The sequence below is a fragment of the Microcaecilia unicolor genome, chromosome 1, assembly GCF_901765095.1.
Source record: "Microcaecilia unicolor chromosome 1, aMicUni1.1, whole genome shotgun sequence".
Classification (NCBI taxonomy): Eukaryota; Metazoa; Chordata; class Amphibia; order Gymnophiona; family Siphonopidae; genus Microcaecilia; species Microcaecilia unicolor.
Genome location: NC_044031.1, coordinates 766,504,113 through 766,516,397, shown reverse-complemented (window position 1 = coordinate 766,516,397; position 12,285 = coordinate 766,504,113). Strand labels below are relative to the sequence as shown.

Here is a 12,285-nt window from a genome sequence, read left to right as displayed (position 1 = left end):
GTACAAATGCAACAAATAAAAATAAATAAATACTGGGTCAGACCGATGGTCCATCCAGCCCAGTATCCTGCTTCCAATGGTGGCCAATCCAGGTCACATGGCAGAAACATCCTGTACCCATTTCCTGTCAGCATTTTGGCTAATCTTTTATCAATAAATCTCATATACAGAAGTCTCATTTATTTTAACGGTTTTATATTTATGGAAACAAACATAATAACAAAACCCCCTCTCCCCTTTTGGTACAATGACATTGTCCATTGACAAACCCAATACAAAAGTTGAAAATGCCCCACACACAATATCCACTGAATCAAGGCAAAAATTTATTGTCCAATCAAACCAAAAAGTGTAGACAACCTGACCCGACACAGGCCGTGTTTCAGCAATCCAGTCTTCATCGGGGGTTCTTCTAGGTCAGCTGTTATTATTTTACACTGTAAAATCAGGATGTCGTGTATATATACTTAAACAGACGAAAATGGCAAAGACGTCAGCAAAAATGCAGTCTTTGAAAAGAGGATGGATTGCCGAAACACGGCCTGTATCATTTCAGGTTGTCAACGCCTTTTTGTTTGATTGGACAATAAACTTTTCCCTTGATTCAGTGGACGTTGTGGGTGGCGTTTTCCAATTTTGTGTTGGTTTTGTGCCTTTTTATAGAAGATTTTTTTTCCTTTTTTGGAATGTCCATTGACAACCAACTTAAGAAAATAACAATGAGACAGAGCTTTTGTACTTTAGGAAGCCAGATCCATGCTGAGATATGAAAGACATACAGACCCTTTTACTAAGCGGCGGTAAGCCCAACGCGGACTTACCGCTCACTAAACAGGAAGTACTGCCGCACTACTGCAGCAGCCTGGCAGTACTTCCCACCCCTAGTGTGCCATCATATCTGGCGCTACAAAAATATATTTATTTTTGTAGCGCCGGAGTGTACCCAGCGGTAATCGGGCAGTGCCGTGCATAGCCCGGTTACCGCTGGGTTAGCACGGGAGCCCTTAGGTGGTGGTAAGGGCTCCCCCCCCCCAAAATGGCCATGCAGCAAGTCAGTGGCGTAGCAAGGGCAGGGCGGTCCGTCCCAGGTGCACGCCACTGGGGGGGTGTCGGCTCTGCTGGTTACTTCCTGTTCCAGGGCAGAGGGAGCAGGGAACCAGCTGAACCAACACCCCCCCAGCGGCGTGCACCCGGCAGGCAAGAATGCAAGGGGGGGGGCTTGGGTGATGCGCTGAGGGGGGGGGGGGGGTGATGCGCCGAGGGGGGGTGCGCAGCAGCGAACCGCCCCGGGTGGTAGCCGCCCTCGCTACGCAACTGCGGCAAGTGCTTTACTTGCCGCACAGCCATTTCCTGCAGGAAAGAGAGACTTCCCTTTTACCCGCTGTGGTAAAAGTGGCCCTCGGTGCATAGGCCCCTTTACCGCAGCTTGGCAAAAAGGGGCCCAGAGAAAGGAGAGAAGGTAACATTCATCTTCAATCTTCCTGAAATATTCTGTTGTCAGGAAGTATATGAAAAGGAAGACATGACTGAAAGATTTTGGCAAATTCATGCAATGATGCCTTTTACAGAAGCTGAGCTGGCAAACAGTTTAATCCACACCTCATGGTTTTTAATGGCCCTGGATGATTCAGGCAGCAGCAGTTTAAAAAGAGTTTCCGCTAACTGAACAATCAGCAGTGACTGTAGTAAGCTTTCTAGACTAGTCTCTACTAATTAACTAATCAACAATGACCTTACTAAACTTTCAAGGTCAGTATCACCTGTATCATCCAGGTGCAGTAGACACTTAAATCAATTAATTCAATCATTTTTAGACAGGATTAAATACGCATATTATATCATCCTTTCTTTGTACAAAAAATGATGCAGCCAGTCCTCAGCTCTCCAGGAGCGAGTATTCAATCATAGGCAACATTTCTTCTCTTGAAGACTCCTGTTTTTCAAATATAAGTTTATTTTCTTCTGTGACTCCCAGGATTGTTTCAATATCCTGCACCATGTCCTGGAAGAAAGATCAGAGGTATATGAGTTAAATCTTTCTCTATTCAGAAGTGGACAAACTGTGGCTTGCAGACCTTTCAATCCAATCTGTGGAAGTATAGCAACAACATATTGAGACGTTATCAGGGGGGAGGAGGGGCAGCTCCATTCTGGTGCCTCCAGATACAGAGAGGGATCCTCCAAACCCCTGGTTCTTACTACTTGGCTACACCAGGCAAGTAGTCCTTCAGTGGAGGACAGTGGAGGACTGTAGCAAATCATTATGGTAACGGTATTCAAACATGCGTGGGATGTGCATAAAGGAATCCTGTGTAGAAGGAATGGATCCTCAGAAGCTTAGCTACAATTGGGTGGCAGAGCAGGTGGGGGGAAGAGGGGTTGGTGGTTGGGAGACGAGGATAGGGGAGGGCAGACTTATACGGTCTGTGCCAGAGCCGATGATGGAAGGCGGGACAGGTGGTTGGGAGGCAGGAAAAACTGCTGGGCAGACTTATATGGTCTGTGCCCTGAGAAAGACAGGTACAAATCAAGGTAAGGTATACACATGAGTTTATCTTGGGCAGACTGGATGGACCATGCAGGTCTTTTTCTGCCGTCATCTACTATGTTACTATGTTACTATGTAGGGAAATCTTAAAACCAAAACAGCGAGGTTTTTTTTCTCATAGTATTACTAGATGTACGTAGAACTGTACAAAAACATATAAGAGACGAAAACTTAAAATCTATTCAAAACAGACAAATGAGTTTCACTTATTATTGGAATGATTAAACAACGAGGGTATTAACGGGCAAATAAGGGTCAATTTTAAAAGCAGCCTCAAAAACAAAGGAGGTGTTGATGTCCCTCTACAAGTTGTTGGTGAGGCCCCACTTGGAGTATTGTGTTCAGTTTTGGAGGCCGTATCTAGCTAAAGATGTAAAAAGATTGGAAATGGTGCAAAGAAAAGCTACAAAACTGGTTTGCAAACCGTACGAGTGACTTGCTGATCTGAACATGTATATCTTGCAGGAAAGGAGAAACAGGGGTGACATGATACAGACGTTCAAATATTTGAAAGGTATTAATCCGCTAACAAACCTTTTCCGGAGACGGGAAGGCAGTAGAACTAGAGGACATGAATTGAGGTTGAAGGGGGACAGACTCAGGAGTAATGTCAGAAAGTATTTTTTTCACAGAAAGGGTGGTGGATACATGGAATGCCCCTCCCGTGGGATAGACACAAAGGAATCCTGTTTAGAAGGAATGGATCAACAGAATCTTTGTGGAGATTGGGTGGCAACACCAGTAATTGGGAAGGAAAACCAGTGCTGGGCAGACTTCTACGGTCTGTGCCCTGATCGTGACCAAATAGATATGGATGGGCTGGAGTGTAAATTTTAAGGGGCTTCAACGTTAACTTCAGAAATTTTAGTACAAGAACAGTGCTGGGCAGACTTCTACGGTCTGTGCCCTGAAAATGGCAAGGACAAATCTAACTTGGGTATACATATAAAGTATCTCATACGATGTATAATGAATTTATCTTGTTGGTCAGACTGGATGGACCGTACAGGTCTTTATCTGATGTCATTTACTATGTTACTATGTTGCGTAAAAAGGTGGGCTTTTTATCCTGGAGGCTGAGTGTAACGTACTGACTCAGGAAGTTTGTTCTATCCATCTGGCAGGGAAGGAACGGAGTATAGATTTGGCAGTGGAGGAGAAGAGCACAAATGACTTGGTCCAGTGAAAGGAGTTCTCAAGGGCAGGTGTTGGGGGACAAATACTAAGGAGCTGAAGAAAGAATACACATGCTGGTCAGTAAGAGAAGTTTGAACTATTTGTGGAAACGGAGAGAGAGAGACAATGAAGTCATTTGAGAAGAAGGGTTATGTGGGTTTTGTTTAGAAGAATTTTGAAAAAATTGAAGAGATGGTTCAGTGGGAGAAACAGGTTGCTGTAGTTGAAGTGGAAGGTGATGAGAGTATGGATAAAGGTGTTCGTAGTGCATTCAGAAAGGAAGGGATGAATTTTGCTGATGTTATAAAGAAAGAAACAACTGGTTTTAAGTCTGTTTAATATGTGCAGAGAAAGACAAAGAGGAAGCAAAGATGACCCCACAGTGACTGAAAGGGTAACATTGTTCTCTGAGGAAAAGCAGGCCATTATTCTCACATCTGGGTGTTGTCATGCAACGGAGCCCAGTGCGTTTGCTGCTTAGCATATATAACAAGTAGAAAATTCTAAGAGCATCCCACAGTGCATGCGTGAGTGCCTTCCTGCCCAACGTGTGAGCACAGGATCCTTAGTCCTGTTTTTTTTTCTGCAGAGCTGAGAAGTTGTGTCTTTGTAGTCTCTACTCAGCGTGTATTAACAGATACTTTTTCAGTGCCTTCCTATGTGGGTTTATCCTTCATTTCTCTCATTTCTTTATAGTTTTTATTTTCAGTACCTTTCCTTTTGTTCTATCAGATTTTCAGCTTTTCAAGTTTTCTAACTTTTTCACATGGCTGTTTAGGCCCCATTTAGGCCTGAGCACTGACCTTGATTTGAGCCTGCCCCTTTAGACGCTCAGGATTGAGGAATTTAATTTAGCTTTGATTCTTTTCTCAGTATCTAAGAAGACCCCTCCCCCTCACTGGCTTCAAAAAGTGTGCCCAATGCAGTTGGTTAATTTCTGCCACGGACCCACACAATTGGTGCATCGGGTGCCTTGGGCCTGACCAGCAGCTTGATTCTTGTTCTGTCTGTTTACAGATGCAGCTGAGGACACAAAGGGTGCATCAGGTCCAGCAGGAAAAACTCTTTGGCTTCTTGAAGGCCGATCCATCGACATCAGCACCGGAAGCATCGACCTCGATGACTGTCCAGACTTCATCTTCCACTGGGAGTGCACTGGCATCGAGGAGATATCCATCTCCCTCAACAGTAGGCCCCGGGACTGATCAGCATTGGACCAGACACCAAGAATGTGTATGGGTTTGACGTTGTCCTCATCTGCGCTAAGGGATCACGATGCTGAGCGTTGAGGGAAGCCAAAGAAGCACAAGCATCGGTCCTCTTTGAATCCCGGTGCCGGCAGTGAGAGGATAGCTCCCCCTCCTCGTGCCAGTGCACAAGTTTTCGAGCAGCCAGGTTCCCACTTCCGGTTCAACACTGGCTCTTTCTCAGGCTGTCTCCGAACCAGCTCCCCAGTCTTTGCAGATGCTGGCCCTTGATGAGTGGTACTAGGTCATGCTCAGGGAGGAGCTGGCACAGGATGTTTCAGCTGCATGCTGCTCAGGCATTGAGGGTGCTTCTGCCAGCTGCAGCTCAGCCTCAACTTCTTCCTGTGGCCCCTAGTCTGCCTGTGGAGCAGTATTCGCAGATGCTTGTGTTACTGCTCTCTGCTTTGGGGGGAGGAAGCTTCCCCGGGGTCTGAGAATAGGGCTGCACCTCAGCACCCTTCGGGGTGTGGACATGGTTCCACATGCCAGATCAGGTACAGACTCACTCTGCCCATCAGGAGTATATTGAGGAGTCAGACTTGGACTGCTCTTGGGAGTCAGATGAAAATCCACATTACTTCTCAAAGGAGGAGTCATAAGGAGTCCCTTCTGATCCCTCCCCTCCTCAAGAGTTTCTCATTCACAGGTTTTGTAAAGGAAGAGCCTAGGACAGCGATGTTATCTGTCCTGGACTATGAATCTCCTCCTACGGAAAGAGTCACAGTTCCATTACACCCTATCCTTAAAGATGCACTAACGAAGAATTGGGAATCTCCCCTCTTAATGCAAGTTGTACCAAAGAAGGTAGATACTCAATATCATATCCAAAAGGCTCCCGGATTTGAGAGGGCACAAGTGCCTCACCACTCTCAGGTGATCGAATCCACTCTCAAATGAGACAGAAGTTCCAGGACTCATGCCTCAGCTCCCCCAGATAGAGAAGCTCAGACTCTGGATTTGTTTGGGAGAAAGGTTTATCAGGCCTCATTAACCGCATTCAGTCCTGCAAGCTCTACACAAGCATATGCTTGAAGTCTTTGGTGTGCAGTATTCTCGGTCTTGTGGACTCCCTCCCTCAGGAACAAGCCATAGAGCTTTGCTAGTTGTTCAAAAGGCAGTTGGAGTGCAGGAAATATCTGGCCAGGGGCACTTATAACATCTTTGATATGGGTGTGGGGATATGCCGACTCTCATGGTTGTGTTTCTCTGACCTGGAACCGGTGGTTCAGGAGAGATTAGTGGATGTACCATGCCAAAGAGATAATCTTTTCGGGGACAAGGTGGAGGAGGTTGCAGACCTCATCAAGAAATATACTGACACCATTCAGTCCCTCTCTCGGCAACCTCCAGCTTTGTCTTCCTCTACTAGGAGGTTTTTGACTGGGCCTAAGCGGCAAACCTATTAGTCTCAAGGGCATAGGTATCCATCACCTTCCTGCTGTTCCCAGCAGCCACAACCCCAATGCTCCTGACCACTTCAGTCCTATCCACAGAAGACCCAGTCAACTCCTCAGACAAAGCAAGGGATGAGCTTTTGACTTGCTCCAAGAGAGCATAGCAGCCATCCAAGTAACTATCCTGGATGACCTACCGGTGGTAGGGAGGCTCAATCTTTACCATCAAAGGTGGCCCCTTATAACTACTGACCGGTGGGTTCTTCAAATAGTTTGCCTCAGTTACTCACTTGATTGGTGTCAAAAAACACGAAATTGCCCACTGAGAGCATCCTACATCAGCTCTCAGCACATGCAAGTACTTATCAAGTAATTCTCCGCCCTTCTACAGGCCAATGCGATCAAACCTGCACCACCTGAGGAAGAAGGAATGGGATGCTACTCCAGATACTTCCTTGTGCCCAAAAAGACAGGGGGATTTCATCCCATCCTAGACTTAGGGGTTCTGAACAAATTTCTGGTCAAAAAAGAGATCAGGATGATTTCCCTGGGCACCCTTCTCCTTATGATTCAGGAATAAGATTGGCTATGCTCTCTGAACTTTCTTTCAAGTTCAGAGACACCTATATCCACATTTTGATAATTCCCAGACACAGGAAGTATCTCAGATTTCGAGTAGGAAAACATCACTACCAGTACCATGTTCTGCATTTTGGCCTTGCATCAGCTCTCAGGGTCTACCCTAAATGTTTAGCAGTAGTCGCAGAATGGCTATGCTGACTGGGAGATTATGTGTTACCGTACCTGGACGATTGGCTGGTCAAAAGCACATCGGAAGAAGAAGTGCAAGAGTCAATATGAAGAACTATTTGGGTGCTGGAGCTCCTAGGGTTTGTCATAAACTACCCCAAATCCTACCTACTCCCAACTCAGTGATTGGAATACATAGGAACCTTACTTGATACAGTGCAAGTTCGGCTTTTCTGCCCCTAGCAAGAGCAGATACCTTGATAGCGCTCACCTTGCAGGTCCAGAGCAGGCTAGCACATTACAACTTGGCTGATGTTGAGATTTTTAGGCCACATGTGGGCTCATTTTCGAAAGAGAAGGATGCCCATCTTTCGACATAAATTGGAAGATGGGCATCTTTCTCACAGGGTCGTCCAAATCAGTATAATCGAAAGCCGATTTTGGACGTCCCCAACTGCACTCCATCGCAGGGGCGGCCAAAGTTCAAGGGGGCATATCGGAGGCGGGACTTGGGCGTGCCTAACACTAGAAACATAGAAACATGTCGGCAGATAAACTACTACTACTACTACTATTTAGCATTTCTACAGCGCTACAAGGCGTACGCAGCGCTGCACAAACATAGAAGAAAGAAAGTCCTTGCTCAAACAGCTTACAATCTAAAGACCATATGACCCATCCAGTCTGCCCATCCTCTGTAACCCCTAATTCTTCCTGTACCTAAGCAATCCCACATGCGTATCCCATGCCTTTTTAAATTCTGGAACAGTCCTCGACTCCACCACCTCCACTGTGAGGCCATTCCACGCCTCCACCACCCTTTCTGTGAAATAATACTTCCTTAGGTTACTCCTAAGCCTATTCCCTCTTAACTTTGTCATATGCCCCCTCATTCCAGAGCTCTCCATTTGGAAAAGGCTCTCTGTGCTGTCTCTATGATACTCTGTACCATATCCTGTAAGCCGCACTGAGCCTGCTACCGAGCGGGAAAGAGTGGGGTATAAATGCCATAAATAAATAAATAAATACATAAATGCCCTTGAGATATTTAAACGTTTCTATCATGTCTCCTCTCTCCCTCCTCTCTTCCAGCGTATACATGTTGAGGTTCATATGCCTGTCCCTATAATTTTTGTATTCAAGACCGTTTACTAATTTCGTAGCCGCCCTCTGGACCGACTCCATCCTGTTTATATCTTTCCGTAGGTGCGGTCTCCAGAACGACACGCAGTACTCCAAATGGGGCCTCACTAGAGACTTTTACAACGGCACTATCACCTCCTTTTTCCTGCTTGACCCATAATCGAAACAACCACTGGAGAGAATTGGGAATGATCTCCCCTTACTCCCCCAGTGGTCACTAACCCCCTCCCACCCTCAAAAAACATCTTTAAAAATATTGATTGCTAGCCTCTATGCCAGCCTCAGATGTTATACTCGGGTCCATCACAGCAGTATGCAGATACCTGGAGCAGTTTTAGTGGGTGCAGTGCACTTCAGGCAGGCAGACGCAGGGCCACCCCTCCCTACCTGTTACATTTGTGGAGGAAACAGTGAGCCCTCCAAAATCCACCACAAACCCAATGTACCCACATCTAGGTGCCCCCCTTCACCCATAAGGACTATGGTAATGGTGTACAGTTGTGGGTACTGGGTTTTGGGGGGCTCAGAACACAAGGTAAGGGAGCTATGTACCTGGGAGCAATTTATGAAGTCCACTGCAGTGCCCCCTAGGATGCCCGGTTGGTGTCCTGGCATGTCAGGGGGACCAGTGCACTACAAATGCTGGCTCCTCCCACAACCAAAAGGCTTGCATTTGGTCATTTCTGAGATGGAAGTCCTTGGTTTCCATTATCGCCGAAAATCAGAAACGATTTATGTCGAAATATGGGCGTCCTTCTCTTTCGAAAATGAGCCCAATAGTGGTAGAACTAGAATGGGATCCTGCATTGTCACCTTGAGTAAGAATGACACCATGTGCTTTCAGCCTGATGCAACAATGCCTCTTGCAGTATTATGATTTTCTGTGTAAATGGATGAAGACTAAATAATCTATTGAAATATACAGTCAACATTCGTCTTTTCTTAGCAGGTTCATCCTCCTGCTTTGGTCATAATTACATCATTATCTTGCCACCCAATGGGGCAGGTGGCAGGGGATGACCTCCTTCCCCAGCCTGTATCCCATAGGGTTTCAATCTCATCCAAAAGGACAAAATGGGACTGTCTTCAGTTCATGCCTCAGAACCCATGCTTGGATCAGGAGAGACTGGCCTCCCACTTAACCATCTATCCCCCCTTCAATCCGTTCAGAACTCTGCTGCGCGTCTTATCTTCCGCCTGGACCGATATACTCATATCACCCCTCTCCTCAAGTCACTTCACTGGCTTCCAATCAGGTACCGCATACAGTTCAAGCTTCTCCTACTAACCTACAAACGCACTCAATCTGCAGCCCCTCATTACCTCTCTACCCTCATCTCCCCTTACGCTCCTACCCGTAACCTCCGCTCACAGGACAAATCCCTCCTCTCAGTACCCTTCTCCACCACCGCCAACTCCAGGCTCCGCCCATTCTGCCTCGCCTCACCCTATGCTTGGAATAAACTCCCTGAGCCCATACGCCAAGCCCCCTCCCTGCCCATCTTCAAATCCTTACTCAAAGCCCACCTCTTCAATGTTGCTTTCGGCACCTAACCATTGTACCTCTATCCAGGAAATCTAGACTGCCTCAATTTGTTTGACTGCACTTTTTTGTCCATTAGATTGTAAGCTCCTTTGAGCAGGGACTGTCCTTCTTTGTGAAATTGTACAGCGCTGCGTAACCCTAGTAGCGCTTTAGAAATGTTAAGTAGTAGTAGTAAATATTTCCCTCTACAAAACACACCAGCTCCAGTCACTGCACTGTACAGTCTGTGTGGCTGATGATAAAGCAGCTGGTTTGTGGTTCAAGGAGAGGTGTTTTCAGCCCTTTGAAGAAATTAACCAGAATCGTTAGTTAATTAACACCTCACCTTAAAATTGGTCTCGCCTTGCATATTAGGTGCTGATATTTCTTGATGGATGATGAAGAGATTATGAGCAAAGGTCATGAGTGCCCCCTGGAGATCCTCTCCGATTGTTCTATTAACCATATTCAAACAAATGAGTTAAACAACAATCACCTTCCCATTCCTGACACTGTGCTGATGGGAATTAATGAGCGCTTTCAATCTAGCAAGGTGACAGTCTGCTGGGAGATATGAAGGATGAGGCTCTGTGTTAACATATCAACACTAAGGATGTGTGTAATAAATATTTTCTTCAGTTAATCAACTTCTTGTAGCCCAGTATTGGTTCAGTCATTGTATAGGGAACACTGAAGTGAAACTAGTGATGGACAGTATCTCAGTCCTTCCTGCCACATTTTGCACTGTCCCTATTGCAAACATGTTTTTCATGGCACCTCTGTAGGCAGTTATGGTGCCCCCAGTTATCTGCAAGGTCTAGGTAGCAGGGCCGCCGAGAGACTAGGCCGGGCCCGGGGCAAGGCCGCCCCGCCTCCGCACCCCCACCGCTGCCGCCCCCCGTCACTCCCCCCGCCCCTGCAGTCCGTGGTCTCACCTGCCTGCCTCCTCGGCCCTGGGCCGCCTGCATTCAAAGCGGCAGTCGCAGATCGCGTCTCTTCTGGCCTTCCCTCCCTGTGTCCCGGCCTTGTCTGATGTAACTTCCGGTTTCCGAGAGGGCGGGACACAGAGAGGGAAGGCCAGAAGAGAGGCGATCTGCGACTGCCGCTTTGAATGCAGGCGGCCCAGGGCCGAGGAGGCAGGCAGGTGAGACCGGGGACTGCAGCGCTGGCGGCCTGACCCCAGCGCCGGGCCCCCCTTGGAGCCCTGGGCCCGGGAAATTCCCCCCCCCTCTCGGCGGCCTTGCTAGGTAGTGTATGGGATGTCTTTTCATTCTCTTGCTACATCTGTTTCTCAAGGAATCACCGAATGCTCAATTTCAAGGGGAAAATCCGTACAAGGAAGTTTTCTATCCACAGACTTTTGCACCCACGTATATTTGATTGAATTTTTAAAGGAAAGCTACTCAGGCTGTTTCTTTCACAAAACTCACTAACAGGCATTGTGTACAATAGTTACCTCTGCACTCTGTGGATGGGATTAGGTGGGGGAGCTTGAATTAATGGGGAGAAGACAAACCATATCAATAAATACGAAACTGCGATAGCGATTCCTGTGTGGCAATGCCAACGAAGCCCATTAAGTGAATGGGCTTTCTCGGCATTGCGGCACTGGGGAATCGCTAGCGCAGTTTGGTTTAAAAAAAAAAAGCCCATAATTAGTTGACTAGCTTTAGCCACTGTGTACTGGGCAGTTTTCATCTTGAAAGTTTTATCTGGTAAATTTTGGTGATTTGCTGCCTTTTCATAGTCTTATATTCAATGCAGGAAATGCGATGACTGCATAAGTGGAAGGGATCTGATTCTAAAGACCAGGGTAAATTAGCATATCACAAAGAACAAGGGGCTGCTCCTAGTGGTAAATAGATGTCCAGATCCAACCCACTACATCAATGGTCTTATAATCAGGATACTAGTAGGGAACTTTGAAAACATTAGTGCATATGTTAAATTAAAATAATCAAGCTCTACAAAAAGCAGAAGGCATAATAGTTCTTATCCATAAGCTTTTTCAGAGGACTAAGTGCCACACAACTCACATTTACTATTTTGATTTTGACGACTCCAACATGGCGCCAACAGAGCAACTATAGTTGGCTTTATGTAGCCACTGAGCGCTATGTTGGAAATCTGGCTTCAAAATTGAAATAGTAAACGTGAGTTGTGTGGCACTTAGTCCCCTGAAGAAGCTTCTGTGGAAGCGAAACGGAGAGCCCCGTTAAGCTCAGGATTCAAAAGCTAAGTGATCGATCTGTATTTTATCCAATGGTATAATTGGAAAGAATATTCATAGTAAGAATTTTGGAGTGCACATCACAGTAGTCAAAATACTAAAAATGTGGAGGAAGGAGGTTTTTAAGACTGATGAGAAAACTGGAGTCTGATGCACACAGGCACAAAGATTATTCATTTGCTACCATGACCGGGACATTTGAGGTCTTCTTCCTCCTTTATATTTTTATATATAAAAAATTATAGGGTGATACACATTTTGGTATCCAGTTT

The 12,285-nt window shown here is 46.3% G+C and overlaps 1 protein-coding gene across 1 annotated transcript in view; it reads right to left on the bottom strand.

Annotated features, from left to right (window-relative positions):
• Positions 1 to 1,403: 1,403 nt before the first annotated feature.
• The window catches only part of IQCH (IQ motif containing H), a 307,537-nt gene continuing 296,655 nt past the window's right edge, over positions 1,404 to 12,285 (bottom strand). Inside the window, exons 20-21 of the mRNA XM_030192830.1 lie at positions 10,130 to 10,238; positions 1,404 to 2,002 (exon numbers count right to left, since the gene is read on the bottom strand). Of these exons, the coding sequence (XP_030048690.1) occupies positions 1,877 to 2,002; positions 10,130 to 10,238 (235 nt within the window). The 3' untranslated portion in view covers positions 1,404 to 1,876. The remainder of the gene's footprint in view (positions 2,003 to 10,129; positions 10,239 to 12,285) is intronic.